The sequence below is a fragment of the Osmia lignaria genome, chromosome 5, assembly GCF_051020975.1.
Source record: "Osmia lignaria lignaria isolate PbOS001 chromosome 5, iyOsmLign1, whole genome shotgun sequence".
In the NCBI taxonomy this organism is placed as follows: domain Eukaryota; kingdom Metazoa; phylum Arthropoda; class Insecta; order Hymenoptera; family Megachilidae; genus Osmia; species Osmia lignaria.
In genome coordinates, this window is record NC_135036.1 from 7348207 (window position 1) to 7371480 (window position 23274).

Consider the following 23274-nt stretch of genomic DNA (forward strand, 5'->3'; position numbering starts at 1 on the left):
ATATGTCAATAATACAGTATCCTACAACAAAATGGGGAATAATAACTCTCCGAACTCCGCATCGGTAAAACAGCTCATGTTTGATCAAAAATTAGGGGTTACTATCCGTAGTTACTGCTTGTACATACACGATCCCCTGGATGCTTATTTCGCTCTATCAGACCCAAAGAATGACGCTCTGGTCTCTATTTGGACATACGATTCGCAAAAATGTTTATATTACGAATAAATTAACGCAGGTGAGTCCGATCCGCCATTTTCTTGACCGTGGACAGACACCAATTTCAATATTTTATAACTTTTGGACGATTTAGGTAAAATATGGACCAGAGTACCATTCTTTAGGGCCTCCTAAACACGTCCCTCAAATTTCTTTGCAATCTGTTCAGCAGAAACGAATAAAGGTGTGATCTCGTTTCTAGGGATTATTCTAGAGGCTGTCGGTAAAGTTTTCAACGCTAGCATCACCTTAAATACACAATGGTGTACTGTTTTTTATTATGGTTTTTGTACATATTTCAGTTGTCTAAGATCAGATTTTTTTCTAATATAGTATAACACAACACCTTTTAATCTAATGTAACTTTGCTTATGTTTGATTTAATGTGAACATTCTATAATTAGAGTGTTTGATTTTTATAATGTTCACATTGTTGGGTGAAGTAAACTTATGGACATTTGATGACAATATTAATATAAAGAGTACAGATTTTGGGGCATTTCGGTGAGACAAATTGAATTATATGTATCATAAATTATATTTACAATGTAATATGTTAATAAAATTAAGTTATACCTAATAATTTTGCATAAAACATTACAATAACTTAAGTAATAGATGACTTTCTTTTCGATACAACCAAATGGTAAATTTCATATTATTATAGTTACCATGATAAACGTATTGATAGCTTTTATGAAGAAGGAAAAAGATCCTATTGTCAAAAACGTGGTATGATATATGTACCAACAAATAAAAAAGGGAACAAGTTAAAAGATTCTATTAAATATTTAGAGGTAAAAGTCTGATAAGCTAACTCACAAGAATCATAAAACATTGATAATATCTATTATAAACTAATATTATAGGAACAATTGAAAGACAATTCAATTATATATTGTCAATGGTATGATGACTGTGTGTTACAATTAATGTTGACTAATGCCTTAATAATACAAATACAAGTTAACATTGCTACTGGTGATATATACAAAATAACTTTTGACAAATATCTGATAGGAAAACTTTTAGAGCACATATCAGATGGTAATTATTTTATCGTGTATGATTTATTTTTATATGCTAAACAGGTTTTAATATATAATTCTTTATATTTTTAGTGATAATCACTAAAAATTATATATTTTGCACCTATAATGATAACCAAGTCACTCATATACATTTCACAAGATCAAAACGACATATTTTTGACAAAATTAATAAACTTGAACCAAAATTATCTACAATTGATTTGTTTGGACCTAATGGTCGGAGGTTGGACAAAAAAATACAGACCAATAAATGTGGTGATCTGGTAAACACATTTATCTTAAAAATTCTTATAGTAAGTTTCTCATACTATGTAGTTTATGTAATATTACAGATATTAATTTGGTGGAAATCCACTATTAATGAAGTTTATCCTTGGAGTCCAGCTGTAAAAGAACATGACCGTGCAAATATACATCTTTACCGTCTAATAGGGTATATAAAATTTCTTTTCAATTTTTTAAACTAATACTATGATTTTGTTAATCCTGATTTAGATGTATCCTTATTTTCAGAGCAAAATTAGAATTAATTTGTTATATACGTAGTGAATTTGATCCATTGTGCATAATGTTTGATACTAGTAATGATAATATTATTCATTCTGTAGAACAAAAAGTATCAAGGAAGGTAATAGTTGTGTGTAATTTATTATTTGATTCAATCCTGTAACATTACTTTTACAATTGAATACTTCTTCACATCATAAGTATGATATAGGGGGAGGTGACTGTAGAATGGCGTACATATGAAATTTCCCAGCAAGATAAACTTCAAAGGATAGCAATGGTCTCTGTGCCTTTACCCACGCATACAAGTTGTGTAAAATTTTCACCTACTCAGGAACTGTTGTTATTATGTTGCATAGATGGTTCTGTTATGATTTATGATCAAACTAGAGCTACTACTACCAATGTAAAGGCAGCTTTTGTAAGTTTTATAAAATATGTATATATATTCCTAGTTGTACATATGAAACTAAAACAAGTCCAATTACTTTTTTAAATGTATAAAATATTAATAATTCTTAAGATACCAACATTAGCATCATGGCACAGTGATGGAGTAATATTTGTTGTTGGAAATGACAAAGGTCAATTTCAACATTTCGATATTTCTTTGTCTTGTATTAAAATCCAGACATTAAGCGAAGAAGCAACACAAACTGCCATTCTTGACTTATCATCATATTTTAGGTATTATTTTGTGTTAATTTATTCATTAACCCCTTGTAATCACAGTGGTCAAGCATAATCTAGAATACATTTACAAAGGGTTAATATGTTAATAATAAGTTAATTGATATGTACATATTATCAATATTCACTTATACTACAGAATTCAGCCAGCATTACTACGTATGGAATGGAATAAAAAAAATGATTTGAATAGTTATGTCGATTTACATAATCGAGGAAATTCTCTATTGTTATTAATTTTTCAACGGTATATTATAATTTTTATTTTATGAAGTAAATAAAATATAAGAAGATAATCACATTAATATAAAATTATTAATAGAGGTCCTATAGGTGTCATAAAAATGTTGGAAGGAAATTCGTTTACCGGCGATGTACTGGTCAAGAGATATTTATCTTTATCTCAAGTTGAACAAGCAACTTCTTTATTATTGGCTATGAATTGGGATACACATCCGCGCGTGTGCATGCACGCACTAAATCAAATTTTGAATTACTTATTTAAGTTACCTTTGACGACGGAACATGAAAGTAAGATTCAGTATTATATTCCAATTGATTGTTATACTTTTAGTAAAAATAATTTAATTTTCTCTAGATCTTATACAGAATGCATTGGGTAGTTTTCACGTGCCAATTAAACCAATAAGTCAAGTTATTGAAGAAGAATATGGAGATGAAATAAGAGATTTAACAAGACGATTTTTCCATCATTTATTAAGGTATTACATACCTTACTGTTTAGAAATAATCATATCACGTATAAAGTTTATCTTTAATATTATAGGTATCACATGTTTGAAAAAGCCTTTAGACTTGCTATAGATTTAAATGATCATGACCTTTTTATGGATATACATTTTTATGCATTAGTTGTAAATGATACAGTAATGGCCACCGCAGCTAAAGAAAATGCTGAACGCATACTAAGTAGATCAAACAGTTGCAGTAGTTCACGTAAGAACGCATATCGAAATCTACAATTCAATCTGTTTTGCATAAAATGTTATAAGGAAAAATTTCCAGATTCCACATGCTCTAGAGCATCATGTTCATTGTGCTCTGATTCATCAAGTGATAAAGGAGAGTCTTGTAGCGATGAAAGTGAAAATTCCTCTAAGGAGAATCAGACTGAAACAAAACACTCTAAACATCATAATTATAAGAAAGAATCCATCAGTCAAATTCCACCTTTACCAGTTCTCCATCCTCATTCCCCTAATAAAAATTTATTGCCTACATCATTCACTGATGCTTCGCCTGGCGAAAAAAATAATTGTACCATGGAATCAACATCTTTCAGTATACCCAATAATACTCTTACCACAACTTCCTTTAACCATTCACAACATTTTTCACTTTCAAATACATTTTTTACAACAACATCATTCAATAAATCGCTATATAAAACTCATACACAACAAACACCAACAACCACAATACTCTCTAACAGTAGTTCACAGTGTTTTAATAATATCTCTAATGACCTAATGACAACTTCATTTGGAAGTCTATCTTTACACGAACGGAAAACATCATCTAATCGACTTACTGAAAATTCCATAGACACTAAACAATTAAATAATGTTCTTCTTGATGAAATGCAATATCCTCTTGATAATGCATGTACCGATACAATAACACAAAATTTAGTAGGGGAAAATAGTTTTATGTCAACTCCTTTCAACAATCCAACATATGAACCAGTTCCACCAAATGTTTCTTCCGATTTATTAAGGTCCTCATTAGATAATATAGATAATAATATTATGTCTACATCTTTTGGTGCAGACATTTCAAATCAATATAATAATTCATTTAGTAATTTAATAAACAGCAAATCTGATTCAACTGTTTCTTTGTCTCCTTTAAAAAGTACAAAAACATCTGTTACAGTGAATGACTTTACATCAAAAACACATACTGATTCCATTGCAACAAACAAATTGACATCTAATTTTCAAAATAATCACAGTAATCTTGTATCAACTTCATTTAATTTTCAAAATAATCAAGTACAAGATTCTTGTAATAGTAGTGCAATAAGCTTTAGCAATGAAGAAAATCATGGCATTATCAAATTACAACAACCTTTCATGGAAAAGAAACAGGTGGACTTTAATATCCCACCACTACCATCTTCTCTAACAAATTCATTTACAAATTACTTTCAAAATCTTCCAAGAAAAAATCTTCCTCTATCTAGAAGTACATCTGGATTAGCAGATATTGATGAATCTGTCCAAAAGTTTACATCTACTAGGTCAAGAAATGTTGCATCACATTTGTTACAAAAACAAAATTCCACATCTAATATTTTACAGGATCAACACAAATACAGTAATGTTAAACCTTCCAGATACAGACTTAATTATGATTTTGATTATATTTCATTTCATGGAAGTTGTGATAATATTGATGTACATTCCTCAACTAATAACATAGAACTAGGTAGTTCACAATTCTCTTCTATGTACAGTGTACAAAACAGGTTTGATAAACATTCAAAATTAGTGTCATCACCAAATAGTACAAACAGTAGTATTAATAAACATTTTAAAGTATCTTCTAATGTACCACCGCTTCCCATTATATCTACTTCTACCCCTATACCTTGTTCCCCTTTTTCTACCACCACAGATACAACACCCACAACAAATGAAAAACCAAAGGTTAAATTTTCAGATACAGTAACGCATATATTGGTACCTGGCACAGTAAGTATAATTGTGTACAAAGTGTATTAAAGTGCACAATTAGTAGGAAATAATATATCAATTTATTAATTACTTCTTGCAGGGTCAATCACATAAGCAAAAACGTTCTACAATCACTCAAGTGCATTTAACTGATCCAAAACGCGAATTATCAGAAAGTCTTCCATTGTGTTTTGAAGATTATCTTAAGGATTTTCAATCAAGTAAGTAATAATATTTAATGGTTTAACAGACCTTTCATTAATATAAAATATTATTTATTATAGAAGATGACACAAATGACAAAGTAAAAGAATCTTTAAGATCAGAAGAGGGGTCTAAAATAAAAGTTGTACATTTTGGACTTTTATAAATAAAGGTTCTAGATTTTAATAGAGAAAGTATATAAAATTGTATTTACATATATTTAAATTTTTTATAATGACATGTATACACCTATGCTGTACGTAATTTTGATACAATAAAATTTTTATTAATTACATTGTCTATTATTATTAATTGCAGTATCTGTTATCGCTTATTAAAAATCTGTTTACTTTTACATAAATAACTACTTGGACATTCTTATATTTTTTATGTAACAAAAATTATTTGTAAATTGAATTGTTAAATAAATTATTTATTACTGTATCTGTTCTAACTATTAAATTCTTTCTATTCTATATACACTTAAATTTTATTTTCCTCTATTTACAAGTATCTCATTTAATTCAGATTTCAATTCAAGTAATTCTTTATCTGGTATAAAACGTTTCTTGTCTAATAAAGGATCATATTTATCAATACACATAGAAACTCCTTCAGGTAAAGTTGCTTCTAATAGTCTAATAAAAATAGGACATTTTGTGGCTGTAATATCTGAAACTTGTATATCCCTTTCATAAATTTTTACAGTATACTCACTATCAACTACTGTACCTCCTTTTTTAAATCTTTTTATCTTAAATTCTCTATGAGGATAGGGAAACCTATAAAAATATAAATATACATGGTATTACAGCACACAATATTACATTTAAGACAAAAAATTAAGCATTACGTGTTTTCAACAGTGATGTCCAAAGCATCTGCAAGTTTTTGAACAAAACTTTGATATTTCTCAATTAAAGGATACGTGTATCCTCTAAGCTGTATGTTTAAAGTAGGATAAATTGGTATCTCGTACTCTTTCTGTAATAATATTTAAACTAAGTAAATATTATACTATACAGTATATTATTTAACAATAATTAATATAATAACCTTTAAATACGGAGGTTCATATATACCATAAAATCTCACTGCTTTGTTAAGTAATGGGTAACGATAACACGTTACAGCCTAGACACACAGTTTAGACATATTATTTTATCTTAACATTGTAAATAAATATAAATTTTTTTGTTTAAAAGAAAGAACAACATAACCGTATTGTTAAAAAGAAGTACGTATTTACCCGCCTAAAGACATTCAGTACCATTTTGTATTAAATAAATTTGATATTGGAAATCAGCATTCAATTTTCCAATAAAAAGAATTGTAATTATTATTGTTTATAGACATACACAGTACGCTAGCCTTATTGCTGGAAAAAGGCGATATAACGAAAAGAGACCCCTACTACTTGCTATTATACCCGAGAAATACAACGCATTATGTCCAGTTCATAAAAGATATTTTAGTATACAAAAAGCAACAAGCAATTACATAAATGTTCGTATAACAAAGGGAGTTCGTTTATTTAATAATAAAAGGGGTCCTCGGCCGAGGCCCAGATGAGGGATACAATCATAAATGTTATTCTCCTTCGATGAGCTTAATTAATAAACAAAGAAAATAAATAAAGTAAATTAAATAAACTCCGTAAAGAAATTAAAGGACGATTATTACACTGGTTGTGCCCTTTTCATATGCACCTAATTTCATCCAGGGGTGTCAGGGACCCCGGTGACTCACTGCGCGCCGACAAAATATTGTCCTGGGGTGTCAGGAACCCCGGCGCCTCTGCGCGCCGGCAAAATATTGTCCTGGGGTGTCAGGAACCCCGGTGACTCTGCGCGCCGACAAAATATTGTCTGGGGTGTTAGGAACCCCGGCGACTCTGCGCGCCGACAAACTATTGTCCTGGGGTGTCAGGGACCCCGGTGACTCCCTCGGCGCACCGACAAATATTGTCCTGGGGTTTCAGGGACCCCGGCGACTCTCGCGGCGCACCGACAAAATATTGTCTTGGGGTGTCAGGGACCCCGGCGACTCTCGCGGCGCACCGACAAAATATTGTCTTGGGGTGTCAGGGACCCCGGTAATTCTCTCAGCGCACCGACAAAATATTGTCCTGGGGTTTCAGGGACCCCGGTGACTCTCGGCGCGCCGACAAATATTGTCCTGGGGTTTCAGAGACCCCGGTGACTCTCTCGGCGCACCGACAAAATATTGTCCTGGGGTGTCAGGAACCCCGGTGACTCTGCGCGCCGACAAACTATTGTCCTGGGGTGTCAGGAACCCCGGTGACTCTGCGCGCCGACAAACTATTGTCCTGGGGTTTCAGGGACCCCGGTGACTCTCTCGGCGCACCGACAAAATATTGTCCTGGGGTTTCAGGGACCCCGGTGACTCTGCGCGCCGACAAACTATTGTCCTGGGGTGTCAGGGACCCCGGTGACTCTCTCGGCGCGCCGGCAAAATATTGTCCTGGGGTGTCAGGGACCCCGGTGACTCTCTCGGCGCACCGACAAAATATTGTCCTGGGGTTTCAGGGACCCCGGTGACTCTATCGGCGCACCGACAAAACATTGTCTTGGGGTTTCAGGGACCCCGGTGACTCTCTCGGCGCGCCGACAAAACATTGTCTTGGGGTGTCAGGGACCCCGGTGACTCTCTCGGCGCGCCGACAAATAGAATTATGATAAATATTGATAAATAGAATTAAAATTCAATTACTTGTTCAATTACATAATTATATAAGAAGCATATAAGAACTAATTATACAAACTTATTAAGAAACAATAATTTTTATTCTTAATAAAATTTATTTTTCATGAATTACATATATTATAATGTAATTTTCTCTACACAATAATTAAAATATAAAAAAATCTTTCAGTCTGAAAGATGATTTACTGTTACTTAGAAATATTAAACATGGAAAACATTTGTACGTTTAACACCTTTACATAATTCTCTGCTATATGTATATTTCTTATTTGATGTGTAAATAAAAAGAAAAAACAGCATGTATGAATTTGAAAAGAAAAAATGTATTGTTAATTTTAGAAGATTATGCAGTCATGTAATTGTTGCATGCACTGCAATATTGAAATGGAATAATTTCGTATTTATAAGTACTTGTTTTTGTACTTAACTAAAGTATAATTTGAAAAGCAATCTGTTGTAATACCAATAATACATTGCAGTTTTTGATCCTAACAAATATGTAAGCTAGGTATTACTTTAAAACATTAATCAAAAAAGAAAACTATAATAATACACTTTATTGTTGCATGTCTGATTTAAATATACACATATAAATATTTTGTATCAATTAAAAATGCAAAACTATTATTGATGTGAAAGTTATGTGACATGGTCAAAGAAATATTATAATATTGAACTTTTTCTGAGATTATTACCATCAAACATTTCATTATTAATCTTAACTTTTTAACAGAAATATATTTTCATATCTTTGGTTATTTATTTACTGAATATTCCCATAAACTAAACTTTCTACATATAATAATCTCTTAAGAAATTTAAGTTCCATATTATAATTCAAGTACCTTATTCAAATTTTCAATAGTCTGAGGAACAATTACAAATGTATATTTAAATCAAACAAAAGGTATTGTTAAACATAACTTTATAAACTAAGTGCATTTACTCCAAATACATTATAATGTTTAATACTCTATATCTAAACTATGGTTTTGTATAGCTATATTTTGTATAAAATATAAGTTACACTTATTAATACTTTCGTTTTAAATATTATTATGATATTAAAACTTTATATGATCACAATAACACTTAAAAAAAAAGTATGAATAATTTCTGGATTTTATGGAATAGATATGCATTATTCAATGTCTGAAATATTGTGAAAAATATAATACAATAAGATTATGTAAAATCATAACTAACTTATAAAAAATCACATTATTTAATGTCAGAATATATTTATTTTCTTCTACATATACTTCAAAGTATTGTTTAAAGTTTTTGAAAATAGATTATACATAATTGTTCAGACCTATACAATATAAATTTTAAATTCTAGTTCACTAGAATTTGCATATTTTCATTATGTTTTAAATTTCCTTTTGAATATATAGGTAAATATAGCAATATATTATTTTTGTTTTTGTATAAATAAGTGAATTTATTTTATAGCTCACATTTCAATTTGTTTGTACAATTTGCTAATTGCAAAATATAAATTAATATAGTATTTAAAGAGAGAAATGTTTCAGTATTTAAGACACAACCTTCTTTCTAGATATTATATATAATTAATTTCCATAAGGTTGTAAAAGTTACAGAAATAGTCTTTAAGGATTTATATAATCTTTTTTTAAATTTAATCAGCCTATACACTTCTGAAGACTATTCTGTAGTCTTACAGGAATATAATATGCCCTTGAAAGGAACTATTTGTGATATTGCAATTAAAAATTTCAAGTGGCCTTAGTCATTTTCTGCATTATATTACACAATAAACAGTGTATAATGAATGCAAATTATTGATGCATTGTAAATTTTACTACAATAAAAAAAAATATAATAAATGTATAATAAGAAATCTTTTTTATAATTAACATGATTATAATAAAACAAAAAATTAAAAAAAAAATATACATTTTATATAAGAAACAGATATTGTATTGATGAAATATAAATTTTAAAGCACTGTATATAAAAAAAAAAATCTGTATAAGAAATGCATAAAAATATTAGCTTCACTTTCCTTGTAAGGGCATGTTTTCATGATTAGTAACTTATTGCACATAAAAATTAATTATATTAAAGGCTGTGCATATAGAAGTTTAGTTTATAAATTTCAGTTCTTATCCATAACTAAATATATTCAAATCCTTATCTGCAACTTAACATTTGTAAATTATTATATATATATATGTTATATACGTTGCACATAATGTAAGGTTCCAGAATACTATGTTGTGTTTATGTGTGTATGTGCGCGCGCGTGCACGTATATATGCACATATATATACACATATTTTTATTTGTAATATTATATATGTATGTATATATGTACACGTATAGGTGAATGTATATGTATTACACATAAACCTATTATCTGTGTATATAAATTTATCGAATGCTAGTAAAAAGGTTCAGCACAGACTTATTCTCTTTTTGACTACGTGCTTTGCTGAACACATTCCAAAATCGCAATGTTTCGTCCCCTGCACCAGTTACGATAGCTTCACCATCTGGTGACATTGCCAAATATAAAACTCTATAAGAATGTCCTGTTAATTTTGCAACTTGTGTTAAACTTGGATATTTCCAAACCAAAATTTGATTTTGGGAATAGCCATGTGTACTGACTAGTTCTGAGCTGTGCTTACTCCAAGCCAAATTACAAACTTGGGAACCAGTATCCACACACTGCATTGGTTGACCAGTTAACGTGTTCCAAAATCTGATACATCTATCCGCTGTACCACCGCCAGAAGCTAATAGACCATGATGATGAGGAGACCATGCAATAGCTTTAACAGCTGCCAGATGCTCTGTATATGTTTGTATAGGTGAAAGAGAATGTAAGTTCCACACATAAAGACGATTGTCATTTCCACCAGAGGCTAAATACTGATTGTCTGGAGACCATTTTAATCCACAAACTTCTTGCCTGTGAGCTCCTAAACGTCTTTCACTGACGACACAAGGAGTTCTAACATCTCTTTGCAATATTAACCTATCTCTGCTACCAGATGATAAAACTTCACCATTCCAAGCTAGTGCTCCAACTCTTGCACTATGTCCTTGTAGTTTGCTGACTTGTTTACTCACAGCTACATCCCATACTTGAATGTAGCCTAAATGAGTACCAACTGCAACTAAGTTTCCTCTTTCATTCCAAGCAACCGATGTTACACTATTACCATCACTGGACAAATCACAGAGTCTAGTCACTTGGCTGGTACATGCGGACCACAAGTAGACACAACTACCTAAGCCAACGCTAAGAACATTCTGTGAAGACCAGTCAACAAGATTTAAATAGAAATCATCTTGTAATTCTGGAGCATCCAGTACTTTGAACGGTATTCTTGATATCTTTCTTGTAGCTTTTCTTGGTGACCTCAAGAGTTTTTGACTTTTAGAACTTAATGGTGATAATGAATAAGGTGAACTCTGATCAAGTAACGTGTGATCTTTTGTGGGTGTAACGTATTTGAAGAGATTTTTGGTAACTAATGGTGATAATATTCTTCGCTCTTCGCACTGTCCTTTTACGTCCTCTATGCTGGCTCCGAGTAATTCATTTTTTAGAAGACAAGAGTAAGCAATTCCATCACGATTACTCTCTCCATTTTCCCGTGTCTTTTTCGTGACTATACCATTCCGACTATTTTCTGATATCATTGAAAATGTTGTCTGCCAATTATTGCCTGATCGTGTCGGTATAAATCGATCAAAACTATTATTCATCATTTTAGTTGACGAAAAATATGCCGATGAATGGAGTCCAGGACCTGCTAGACTATCTATATGGCTCTCACTGTTTGACTTCAACAGCCGTTTCTCATATTCGTGATGAAACATTTTTTTTTTTAATGGTACCCTTTTACATTCAGTCACATAATTATTCGCTATACAGTTTGTTTGTTCTTTAAATTACGTTGATTACACGTCCACTGTCATTTTCCTTGTGGTAAACCGAATTGATCGAATTAAGTAAACCACCTCTATTCAGTCGCCATTCAACGTCAACTTGGAAAATTTTTCGATATGGAAATAGAGAGCATAAATGTGATTCTCCTCCAATCGAAATGCTCTAAGTTCGAAGGGTTGCTTTCGAAAACAGATGGTCAAACCTCTATACAAATGAGTGTAGTTGAGTGAACACCCATCTAGCAACATGCTCATAAAGCTATAGAGAACTAATATTTTATAACGTCGAGGCCGAACTCCGCGTTGGTAAAACAGCCCATGTTTCTAAGCGTCGAGACCCCTTCACATACACAAGCTGTGAATGACGCGCAGTCGGGTGTAGGTGTGGCGGCCGGCGTCGAGGTCGATAATGAAGAAAATGTCCACGCCGCCTTAATTAATCATTTACTTTAATCCTAAACGGAGGCTTGTTACATACATCATCCCCAGCAGTGGCAGCTCGTAGCTGAAATTAATGGGAGTGCTAAATAAGTAAATAATTGATGGGGGTAGACTAGTACCAATTGCCAATACGCTGTTCTCTTTATTATCATTTTCAGTTCCCCCTTGGATCTTCACAAAATGTAACATTCTCTAAATTAATTTTCAAATTGATCGATCATATATATTTTATTTGGAGAAATATGATACAAAGTTAGGCGTAAAATCTACCAATAGTTCTAATTCTATTTTTAATCATTGATGTCATAGTATACATTATTTTTAGTTAAACATTAATATGTTAAACGAAATCATTCATTAAAAATTACAGCTTTAATGTTTTGAAATAATACAGTCAAAGTTGTAAAGAAGTCTTAATTTTACTCGTCCGTGCTATACGAATCGTCCACGATTTTAAACTGCTTTTTGAGTATGTCAGATTTGAACTATTTTTATGTCGTTTAATTAATCATTTCGACTCCTTAAAGGTGTTAATGATTTATGTGGAGAAGAAAGTGGCGTTGCAGCAACAGTTTTGGTAACATTTAGCATGTTTTCTTTTCCTCTAATATGCGAGCGCTTATCTTCCGCTTTTAATTTGTCTATAGTTTTCTGTTGATGTTCTATTATTCTCGTTTTGTGGCTTATTTCCTAAAAATACATTGACACGCTATATTTTCTTAATAAAAACAAAATTAATGCTGAAATAATACTGAAAACAATTGAATATTGAACAACTGAATATAGATTACAAATTTCGGAAAGTCAAACATACCTGCTCCAGTTGAGTGATTTTATCCTTTAAATGTGATAAATGCTTAATTCTTTGCCTATGATTATAATGGCCTACTAGTTCAGCATACTTCTCATTAATTTCTTGATAATTTTTCGCAAGACGTTCATTATCCTCGGCAAGATTTTTGTTTTCTCTAAGTAGTTATAAAAAATTTATTATTCCGTTTCTTTATAAAGTTATGAGACATGTTTGTAATTTATATTGGTAACTTACTCTTCAAGAGTTTCTCGTAGAGACCTTTCTTTTTCTAGTTCTTTCACAACTGTGTTGTCGGATGTTTCCCACTTGTGTCGTTCTTCTTGAAATAATTCAACTTTATCCTGAATAGGAATAATGTTTTAGTAATCTGTTATAAGTATATTATAAAATGTCATATATTTAAATTATTAATTACCTTCAAATGCATATTTCTTTCTTCAAGATTTTTAATTTTATCATAAAGATCTTGGATTTTAGATTTCGCCTATAAATAATATAAGAAAGTAGATATATTCCTCGCCTTCCTGTGCGATAAAGAGATATATAAAATTAACAATTTTAAAAGTATACCTCGTTTAATTCAGCTTCATATTTCTCTGCTTGTTCCTCCAATAATTCATCATGTTTCTGAACAATTTCTTCGCGTTCTTTTAACTGTTCGCTAAGTTTAGTATTCAACAATTCTACTCGAGAAATCTCTATCTGTTGAGAGTCATTTGTTTCTTCCAATTTAAGCAGCATATTTCGCGCATCATTCAGATGACTAGCCATTTCATGAAGTTGTTTCTTTATCTTATGTTAAAATTAAAAAAAAAATGGTTCGTTTTATTCCTACAGAAATATAATATTTTAAAAGCAAACTTACCTCGGTATTTTCAGTAGTTTTTGCTGTACATTCAGCCTTCAGTTTTCCGACTTCTTTCGTTGCTATTTGTTTTAAATCTTCAATTTTAGCTTCGAACAAAGATTTTGCTGATTCTATTTCGTTCATGCTTTCAACTTCGATTTGATCGACCAACCCCTTCCTGACGTTCAACTGTTCCATCAGGGTATGCATTTGTTCGTGTACCATTTGCGAGTTATTACGCATAATGGTTAATAAATCGCGATGCTCGTTTATACAGTCTTCACCGCATTTCAATTCGTGCTGCAACCTTTCCACTTCGGCATTACTTTGGGCTAAACGTGTAGTTAAGGCGGCAACTGATGCTTGATTTTCAGCCATTACAATTTCAAACCTGGACGGAAGTTTATTATAAGTATGTTAGGGGAAATTGTTATATTTTATAAAAAAGGATTAGACACCTCTTTCTTCTGGCCACCATTTCTGCTGCCTCTGTTCGAATTTGATCCTTCAAGGCCCTTAGTTCTTCCTTTTTCTCTGCTAATTCAGTTTCTGCCCTATCCAATTCCATTTGTAGACTTTGACTGAAGCTCTCCTAAATTTAGTAAAACAATTGTTTTAAAATAAAATCAACAAATCAATGTTTAGCGTGGTTGACCGAGGACTTACTTGTGTTTCTGCAGATGCCCTCAACTGTTCAACAGTCATGGAAAGTTCAGTTATTTCAGCGTCCTTCGCTGAAACAATCATTTTCTCATTTTCAACAGTAGCTTCCATTTTCTCAATCTCTTTATGATGTTTATAATTAAGATCCTGCACTTCTTTTGCAGAATCTTCAACAAGCTTTTCATATTCTGCATGCAATTCATCTAACTCGCATTCCAGAGCAGATAACTGTGTTTGAAGTTGAAGAACGACGCTCTGTCTTTTCTGTAATTTTAATTCCAGTTTGTCGCGTTCTTCACTTAGATCATGTATACGCGAATTCAGCTCAGATTTCTCTTGAGCCAATAAACTCATCTCATTCTTATGATCTTCAGTTAAATTTTCCATTTTGACGGTCAATTCAGCAATTTGATTTTCAAGAGTTTTAATCTATGGAAAGTAAAACGATTGATAAGTATATTAAATAATGCGGTAGCGAAATTGTTAATTATATCAATATTCATTTACTCTTTCTTCGCCAGTGTATTTCTTATTGGCCAATTCGATCTCTAACACCGATATCCTTCTCGAGAACTCTGCGATTCGATTTTTTAGATCAACTTCCATTTCTTTTCGCGCTTGAATTTCTCGCCCCTTTTCTTCTGTAGCTTCTACCAATTTCCGGTGAAGATTTTCCACTTCACCTTGATATTTCTCATCGTGGCCGTTTAATACTTCTTGCTGTAATTCTGCCTGTAAACACAAATTGTAAATTAAATAACGAAAAATATAACGACGCAAACATCTATTTTGAAAAATCTTTTACAACCATAGCTTCCATATCCTTTTTATGCTGTTCCGTTATCTGCGATTGCTTTTTAAATAATTCCTCAAGCTGCAATTGCAATTTTTGTACTTCTTCTTTCATGTCTTCGATGTGTTTCTCTTGTTCCTTTATGGTTCTATCTTTATTGGAACATTCTACCTGAAGATCCGCGAGGTGTTGCTGCGACTCGTACTTCAATTTTTGATCCTGAACCGGAATAAGTGATCGAGGCTTTGTCCTCGGTCCACTTCTCGGGGCGTCATTGCGGATTTTTTTCCGTGGTAGTTGGGGCTAAGGAAAAATATACATATCTTGGATATTAAATTATTCCATGTATTCGCGGCGTTGAGATTATGAACGCTCCATCAACGAAAGGTTAATTATATTTTTTGATCACTTACTGTCCTGAAAGTGGCCTTTATATGAGGCGTACTTTTAGCGCAAACTGACAAACTGCATTCAGCACTAGCAACGCTTTTATCATCATGAAATCTTTCCGATTTCTCGATCAAAACTATACCTTTTACTTTCGAATCAAATTTTGGGTCGTATGCGCCCGGTGCAGGTACATCATCTGTTAAAAAATTTCTCTTTTTAAATAAAAATCAACATTTAAATTCGCATATATTTTGGGTTTGAAATTTAAAAAATTGTATGAATATGATGTTTCTGTTTATTATCATTCTTCTGAACAATATAAGGGAATAAATTAATAACACATATATATTATAATTTGTTTATGTTATTATTATTTTTTACATTTAATACATTAAAAAACAGGAATTATAGGGTGTGTAAGATTGATAGAAAGTATCATAGTTTCAGTGGGTGTATATACAGGGTGCGGTAGAATAAAATTTTTTTTTGGATTTCTTTATGGCATAAAATTTTTTCAAAAATCGAATTTGAAAATCCTATTCGTACGTATGCTGTTACGGCTAAGTTACGGTTCGTCGAGCAACGTATAACGCGTATCGTGTTCATAAATTATGTCTACGCATATTTGAAAGTTACCGAGTCCAAGAAAAAGTACACAGAAAACTTTCAACGAACAGATCATTGTTTACAAAAACGATACGCGTTATACGTTGCTCAACGAACCGTAACTTAGCCGTAACAGCATACATACGAATAGGATTTTCAGACTCGATTTTCTCGAAAACTAAGCCTTAAATGAAGAAATTTTATTCTTATTTTTTCATAAGGACCACCTCGTGCCCACTTGTACATGATATTCGGTCGCACCCTGTATATACATGTGGATACAAGCAGGCAGAAATAGAGCCAGCTGTTTCTAAATGCAAGGGACACAATTCTCTGGATGTCATAAAAATATGTACCCCAGGTGTCTACCCTTCGAATGCAATGACCGTGCCTTTATTTCACAGTTCCGTAACGGCATCGATCGCTACCGTCTTTTATTCTTCCCCCCGCCCTGCCCTTTCTGATCGCAACATTTAAAAATTAAATGGTCCTGTGAAATATTTTTGGTACTACATACACATTTTGTAATTATTCAATGATTAGTTCCATCTTAACGCAGCTTAATCGAAGTTTATGTAATAACGATAGTTATTGAACAAAAAATACATCAAATGTATTAAATATGTAGCTATTCGTTTGGATTGAACGAATTGTATAATAAAATAATTTAAATTTGAATCGAAAATTAATTTGTAATATTATTTCTATGTATCTTCTGGAACATCACACGCCACACTCCCGCTAAAATATCCTGAACTAAAATTACACAATTAAACACAATAATGCTCGCAGGATTGTAATAAAATAAGAGAAAGAATGCTATTATTTTAACCTATTATTAATGATTATGGAATATATATACACTAAAAGAAAATTATAAGCACACTAAAATACGTGTTTACTTACTTTCTAGTTCGTTAAACCTTTGGATTCTAGCTTTGGAAAATGACATTGTTTAAATATTTTTAAACAATGTTCTGAAGGTCTTAGTGTTCTTAAAACAAATATAATAATTAATATTTCCACAGATTAAACAAAAACTGTCTCTAATGGACGCTAAACTACGTCGTACCGAAGCGGAGGTCACACTACATCTGTCCAAAACTTTTCTTCGGTTAGAATACTGCATTCGTTTCTGGATTTAAAATGACGGTTAGAAGATTATCAACCCAATGACGAATCAACGAACGAGAATTGCGCAACCAACCAATGCGGTGATAGCTAAACTATAGCTCTAACACCAGTAACGTAATAAGGGCTACAACTCAATGGCGCTAACGAATTTCAAAGATTATTTGTGATTGATGAAACTTCCGTAATAATATATTCCTAGAAGTAATAATGCATTACAATGTATAATTACGAGGAGAATAATAAATTAATTAAAATGTTTAATAAAATGTTATAAAACTTGAAAATATTACACTGAAATCTCATATACCCAATTCCTCAAAGAGTAAACAGCTTGATATGCACCTGAAAATTACCATCAATATGAAACAAATGATGTTTGATGTTAAAAATTTGTCATTTGTTTTATTAAGAGAATTATTTTAATATTACAAATGATAAACTTCTTCAAAATATATATTAAATATTTCTAAAAAATTTTCGAATCTAAATATTCTTATATCAAATGCAACGTGTAGCAGATAAACCAATGAGCTTTCGTTTACCGTATGGTTGTAATATATTCCCGATAGAAAAGTAATTGTAATATTATTACTTTGCAACAACAATCAACATGGATTGTAAAAGTTACATTATATGTTTAGCGTTTATTTTAAGTTTGAATTATGTTTGCTGTCAGTATAGAGCAAAAAATGTAAGAACCTCTTTATCTTTCCTTGTAGCTATCATGAATACTGAAATACAATATTAAATTACATTATATACATTTTAGATTCAAGGTTCATCCTTGTCTGATCGGGTGCAACAATTAACAGAACTAGCTCTTACAAGGTCTGTAATTAAATTCAACAGCGCAAAGTTTAAGGAATATGTTAAAACCACGCCAAGAAATTATTCTGTCATTGTAATGTTTACTGCAATGGCACCGCAAAGACACTGCCAGATCTGCAGGTATAATGTAATGTATCTATAATACTTATTATATTAAGTTATAATCACTATATATTTCTGTTTCATTAGGCATGCAAATGATGAATTTGTAATAGCAGCAAATTCATTCCGGTATTTACAATCTCATTCAAAGAAATTATTCTTTGCATCTGTGGATTTTGATGAAGGATCAGATGTATTTCAGATGGTATATAAAACATATGTTTAACTACTTATCTATGTAATATGTATAATTAAAAATAAGACTTGTTATATAGATGAAATTAAACAGTGCACCAGTATATATGCACTTCCCACCAAAAGGAAAACCAAAGCATGCTGATACTATGGATATCCAAAGAGTAGGATTTGGAGCAGAAGCTGTTGCAAAGTGGATATCTGAACGTACTGATATTCAGGTACCTCCTCATACACATGCTTTATACCCAAAATATAAAAACGTTAACAATATATTTCACTGCAGATTAGAGTATTTAGACCTCCAAACTATTCTGGTACAATAGCAATAATAATGTTGCTGGTATTCATTGGAGGATTCTTGTATCTCAGACGCAATAACTTGGATTTTATTTACAACAAAACTATGTGGGGATTTGGAGCATTGGTAATGACTATTTTGATAGTCATTAGAAGCTTAGTACACTGATTATTCTTTTAAACTATTCATTTTAAAATGATTTTATTCATAGTTTTTCACGCTTACAATGATTTCCGGACAAATGTGGAATCATATCAGAGGACCGCCGTTCATACATAAATCTCCCAGTGGAGGTGTAGCTTACATTCATGCATCTTCCCAAGGTCAATTTATTTTGGAAACCTATATTGTCATGATTTTGAGTATCCTTTTGACTGATATGAAATTGTTTGCTATCAACACTACGGATATTTTCCTTAATAAGATGTAATTAGATGGAGCGGTAGTATTAGGTATGATTTTAATGACTGAATCCGCATCGCGTAAAGGTGATGTGAAAAAGCGGCGGATATTTGCCGCTATAGGTGCAGGTTTAGTTGCTATTTTTTTCAGTCTTCTATTATCAATATTTAGGAACAAAGCCCAAGGTTATCCATACAGCTTACTGTTTAAATAAAAAAATGAATACTGAAAGTGGTTACTTCCTGTATTACAGAAGCATTTTTCCAGCTAAAAAGCATTTATTTAATCAAATGTATATTATTGAAATAAAAATGTGTTCCTTATTTTAAACACGCATGCAATCCTTCATCACAATACCATATATTGTTTTGTATTTTTGTAATTAAAAAATTTAAGAATTTTTAAGTGAAATGGCGGGAAAATACATGGCGTCATCTATTGTTTGGTGCTCAAAATGAGCTTTTTTATTTCGCCGATAGGGAGCGCAAAAAATATATCGATCTATAGTTCCCCTTATCAACACCAGATAGCGCCACAGTATAAAAGCGCCTTCTTTTGAAGAGGGAATCCCCTTGAACGTTTAGGAGAGACTAAACTGTTAAAAGGCACTTCACATAGTCAATGTTTTGAGAATGCTAAGTTTGAGAACTCAGGGAAAGCAGGATGATGCCCAATGAAAGGCTATATCCTCTTTTATTTTAGAAAAATATAAAATGAAAATGAATTTAAGATAGTAAACTCCAAATCCTGTGTCGAGCATGTAAAGATTCAGCTTCACCCTCCAAAGAAGGATAAATTACTGGAAACCCAAATTCTTTTGATAAAACCTATTAAAATTGTTAAGTAGGGATGCACGTGTTTAGATTTGATTATGCTTAGCCATGCCCCTCTAATTATTGCGTGTATACCGGTATTATATATTCTCTCCGTGACTGCTCTTGACACAAGTAATCACTGTAGTAGATGGTGCACTTTGAACCTACAGTAAGGTCAATAGGCACATGAATTTTAAACCATCGTCACCAACTTCTCTGCTCTAATTAGACTCTATCTTACACCTAGATGCTGTTGATAGCAGTGTCATTCTTTATTATTAGACCTTCGGTTCTACACACATTAAAGTATGCCTTGTTGAAAGATTCATTCTCTCAAAGGAGGATTAAAATGAATTAGTCGTCAAAATTAATATAAAAATAAATAACAATTTTCAGAAAAAACAATACTATTGTTTCAGTTTTACACCTCACTGTGTATAGGAGAAGGTGTCCTTAAATTTTGAAAACACCTGTAACATAATTTCATATTCATACAGTATTGTATCGTGAAAGATGACCAAGATACCCTCACCGTCTAATGCAATTAACTGTTCATAAATTTCAATGCGGGCACGGCATATAAGCGTTAAATGCATCGCGATCGAGAGAATCGTTCTTACAAAAAGCGATCTGACTGCATCGGTATAGCGAGCCCGCCTGGTGACCCTACTTTCACAGTTGACCCCATTCCATGGTCGCGTTCGAAATACGTTCGTATAGCTTGCTGTAAGGGCCCTGTTTGTTCTCCTTGGTCCACGGACCAAGTACCCTTGTGTTGGTGAAGAAGAGAAAGAGAAAGAGAAATGGAGGTAGTCGAAGAGAAGCTGCAGAGATCGTTGTAGAAAAATGACCGGTTATTGCTGGAGACTCTGGCCGATAAAGGGATTCCCTTAAGGGTCGAGATCTCCGCGTCTGCTAGCATTTGCGAGTCGAAAGGGTTTGAGCGTGAGAGCTTTTCACCAGCTACGGTAATTACCACCAGCGGTCAGCTTCGACGGGAAAGCGAGCAGCAACCCTCTTTCGATGTATCAAGATCCTGTATCCTCGGGAAGGGATTAACGAGCACGTTCGATCTACACACACCATCCCCCACGATCGAAATCAGTCTCTCGATTGAAGGATTAAGACAGACTTACCTGGATATTCTTATTAACACGATGATCATCACCGTAGAGATGAAAATGTGTATTAAGAGACAATTATCGAGGATACAATTATAATAAGAGAAGATAATTTTATTAATTTTAATGTAAAAACATCGTCACTCTAAGCGTATCCTTCTAGCCTCGTTCAATATTGAAATAAAATTAGTTTAACGACTGGTTACACAAACTTCCCTCCGAGTCTTATCACTTCGTCCAGCAATGGTAGGGGTTCCTTAAAGTTAATCCTTTTGGACGCCTCCGCTATCGTGCAATCAAGTGTACGCGAACTTTCGACTAATCCTACATGCTTTAAACGCCTCTGTGTAATCCAGAGCGTGTGACGCCTGTAATTAAATATTTGTAAACAAAGGAAAGGGATTCCAGGGCGAGTTGCCGAGTTCGTTGGTTAATTAGAGAGACAATGAACTCAATCGTGTTGCCCGATCTTCTCACAAAGGTGTCCGACGTGGAAGACCTTCGGGAGGCCATCTATTTGACATATGCCAAGTTGTTCGGGATATGAAACTTTCGACACCTGTGCAAACTATTGTATCATCCCTGTTTCTCCTTGATCCGAAGACAAGCAAGATTTATAAGCACACGAGCTTAACCTTTGGGTGATAGAAGCGTGTAGAGTATAAAAGGCGAGGGTACTGAACATTTTCAATTTCTAACAAATCTTAATAAAGTAATATCAGTTTCCCATGGAAATTCAAGTGTCACCCAAATAAGGATGACAAATATCTCAGCTACTCCAATGGATCTAAGAGACCCAAGGGAGGCATTCACAAACAGATCCATTCCAAGGTTTTAGAATAATTGGTAAAACTATGAATAACATTTAATTAGAATGTTAAGTCAATACCCATTCAGTGAGATAACAGAGAAGTTATCTTTACTTTTTCCATATTAAATATCTCACTTTGACTATTGTATATCTTGAAAGCTTGCTCTATTTTGAGCTGCATATTAATATACATATTTAATACAATAAAATGATCAAATGTTCGACCACGTACGGGCAGTAGTTGAAAAGTGGTCTCGGTCCTTGTCCTGGTCGGAGAAATGGGGTCGATTGAAGTTGGTCGTTATTTCGGTATAATGACTTTTATTTTAAGAGATAACTGGTTCGAGCTAGCAGCATAGTAGACGGAAGTCTACTTTCGTTCTATTTCGATGAAAGTAGGGAAACTTGGAAAATTGAACGTTGGAGGGAGAAAATCTTTGTAGGGAAAAGGGACCTTGAGATAGTAGCAAACGAGGAGAATAGGGGTTGAACGTCAAACTACGCTGTTTCATGTATAATAACAGATAATAGAAATGTTCTTTTTGGAAGAAGACGATTAGAAAGAAGGCACTTGTCTCGTGATCTCGGTCGTCATTCTATCGATTACGCTTTTCTCGGGTAGGTTGTTGGCGACATTTCGCTCGTAAAGAGGAGAACGCGAGATTTGTTTAGCCAGATTTAGAGCGTCCCGCGTAATTTAACCCTCTTACTCTTTATAGGGCGGAAGATTTGTTATTTCGTGGACGGTTTGCTAACTGCAAGCCGAAGGACGACGAAAGAGCATAAGCAATAACGACGGCATGGATATCGTGTAGCCGATTTGGGCAGCGTAGTACGTTTAAGGAAGACTTTTATGCTCCCTAGAACAATATCGAGAGATTTACTCGTACCGGGAATTGCATCCTGCACCACGATCGATACCATACGCACTTGTGCGTCTATGTATATGCATATACCTTTTGTTGACCGTTCTTTTGTGTCGAAG

The 23274-nt window shown here is 32.9% G+C and overlaps 5 protein-coding genes across 10 annotated transcripts; 2 read left to right on the forward strand and 3 right to left on the reverse strand.

Annotated features, from left to right (window-relative positions):
- The first annotated feature begins 85 nt into the window (after positions 1–85).
- frtz (WD repeat-containing and planar cell polarity effector protein fritz) lies at positions 86–5669 on the forward strand. 6 transcript variants are annotated; one of them, XM_076688236.1, is made up of 17 exons: positions 86–239; positions 315–443; positions 554–724; positions 888–1017; positions 1090–1267; positions 1342–1535; positions 1605–1705; positions 1768–1909; positions 1991–2200; positions 2303–2466; positions 2609–2716; positions 2792–3000; positions 3068–3191; positions 3257–3426; positions 3496–5186; positions 5269–5389; positions 5453–5669. In XM_076688236.1, exons 3-17 carry the CDS (start codon positions 642–644, stop codon positions 5536–5538), a joined length of 3711 nt encoding a protein of 1236 aa, XP_076544351.1. In that variant the 5' UTR covers positions 86–239; positions 315–443; positions 554–641; the 3' UTR covers positions 5539–5669. The 6 variants fall into 6 exon arrangements, with proteins under 6 accessions (XP_076544351.1, XP_076544350.1, XP_076544352.1 ...); XM_076688235.1 differs by having other exon boundaries at positions 523–724; positions 5453–5668; XM_076688237.1 differs by having other exon boundaries at positions 87–239; positions 315–724; positions 1768–1900; positions 5453–5666.
- Positions 5670–5683: 14 nt separating this feature from the next.
- mRpL48 (mitochondrial ribosomal protein L48) lies at positions 5684–7006 on the reverse strand. The gene is made up of 4 exons (XM_034325904.2): positions 6622–7006; positions 6429–6506; positions 6226–6356; positions 5684–6154 (listed from the first exon to the last, which is right to left on the reverse strand). The coding sequence occupies exons 1-4, from the start codon at positions 6643–6645 to the stop codon at positions 5863–5865; spliced, it is 525 nt and encodes a 174-aa protein (XP_034181795.2). The 5' UTR covers positions 6646–7006; the 3' UTR covers positions 5684–5862.
- Positions 7007–10079: 3073 nt separating this feature from the next.
- Positions 10080–12257, reverse strand: fzr (fizzy and cell division cycle 20 related). Its single transcript, XM_034325246.2, has one exon. The coding sequence runs from the start codon at positions 11955–11957 to the stop codon at positions 10497–10499; it is 1461 nt and encodes a 486-aa protein (XP_034181137.1). The 5' UTR covers positions 11958–12257; the 3' UTR covers positions 10080–10496.
- Positions 12258–12644: 387 nt separating this feature from the next.
- Positions 12645–17702, reverse strand: LOC117604807 (uncharacterized). Its single transcript, XM_034325289.2, has 12 exons — positions 17487–17702; positions 15998–16170; positions 15600–15887; positions 15299–15523; positions 14795–15220; positions 14587–14720; positions 14147–14519; positions 13852–14073; positions 13697–13765; positions 13516–13622; positions 13282–13435; positions 12645–13157 (listed from the first exon to the last, which is right to left on the reverse strand). The coding sequence occupies exons 1-12, from the start codon at positions 17530–17532 to the stop codon at positions 12972–12974; spliced, it is 2403 nt and encodes an 800-aa protein (XP_034181180.1). The 5' UTR covers positions 17533–17702; the 3' UTR covers positions 12645–12971.
- A 430-nt stretch (positions 17703–18132) lies between these two features.
- On the forward strand, positions 18133–19872 carry Ostgamma (oligosaccharide transferase gamma subunit). Its single transcript, XM_034325302.2, has 7 exons — positions 18133–18405; positions 18484–18662; positions 18732–18849; positions 18920–19060; positions 19126–19266; positions 19352–19502; positions 19575–19872. The coding sequence occupies exons 1-7, from the start codon at positions 18325–18327 to the stop codon at positions 19754–19756; spliced, it is 993 nt and encodes a 330-aa protein (XP_034181193.1). The 5' UTR covers positions 18133–18324; the 3' UTR covers positions 19757–19872.
- Positions 19873–23274: the final 3402 nt, after the last annotated feature.

Excerpts from the sequence above, each read along its gene's own strand:
- frtz (XM_076688236.1), top strand. The coding sequence starts at position 642 with ATGTTCACATTGTTGGGTGAAGTAAACTTATGGACATTTGATGACAAT. Across the intron at positions 5,187-5,268 it reads ATATATTGGTACCTGGCACA|GGTCAATCACATAAGCAAAA; the intron begins GTAAGTATAATT and ends TACTTCTTGCAG. Across the intron at positions 5,390-5,452 it reads TCTTAAGGATTTTCAATCAA|AAGATGACACAAATGACAAA; the intron begins GTAAGTAATAAT and ends TATTTATTATAG.
- mRpL48 (XM_034325904.2), bottom strand. The coding sequence starts at position 6,645 with ATGGTACTGAATGTCTTTAGGCGG. Across the intron at positions 6,357-6,428 it reads ATGAACCTCCGTATTTAAAG|AAAGAGTACGAGATACCAAT; the intron begins GTTATTATATTA and ends ATATTATTACAG. Across the intron at positions 6,155-6,225 it reads GACATCACTGTTGAAAACAC|GTTTCCCTATCCTCATAGAG; the intron begins GTAATGCTTAAT and ends ATATTTTTATAG.
- fzr (XM_034325246.2), bottom strand. The coding sequence starts at position 11,957 with ATGTTTCATCACGAATATGAGAAACGGCTGTTGAAGTCAAACAGTGAG.
- LOC117604807 (XM_034325289.2), bottom strand. The coding sequence starts at position 17,532 with ATGTCATTTTCCAAAGCTAGAATCCAAAGGTTTAACGAACTAGAAA. Across the intron at positions 15,524-15,599 it reads AAAAGGATATGGAAGCTATG|GCAGAATTACAGCAAGAAGT; the intron begins GTTGTAAAAGAT and ends TTGTGTTTACAG. Across the intron at positions 13,766-13,851 it reads ATGAAGCTGAATTAAACGAG|GCGAAATCTAAAATCCAAGA; the intron begins GTATACTTTTAA and ends TATTATTTATAG.
- Ostgamma (XM_034325302.2), top strand. The coding sequence starts at position 18,325 with ATGGATTGTAAAAGTTACATTATATGTTTAGCGTTTATTTTAAGTTTG. Across the intron at positions 18,406-18,483 it reads GTCAGTATAGAGCAAAAAAT|ATTCAAGGTTCATCCTTGTC; the intron begins GTAAGAACCTCT and ends TATACATTTTAG. Across the intron at positions 18,850-18,919 it reads GATCAGATGTATTTCAGATG|ATGAAATTAAACAGTGCACC; the intron begins GTATATAAAACA and ends CTTGTTATATAG.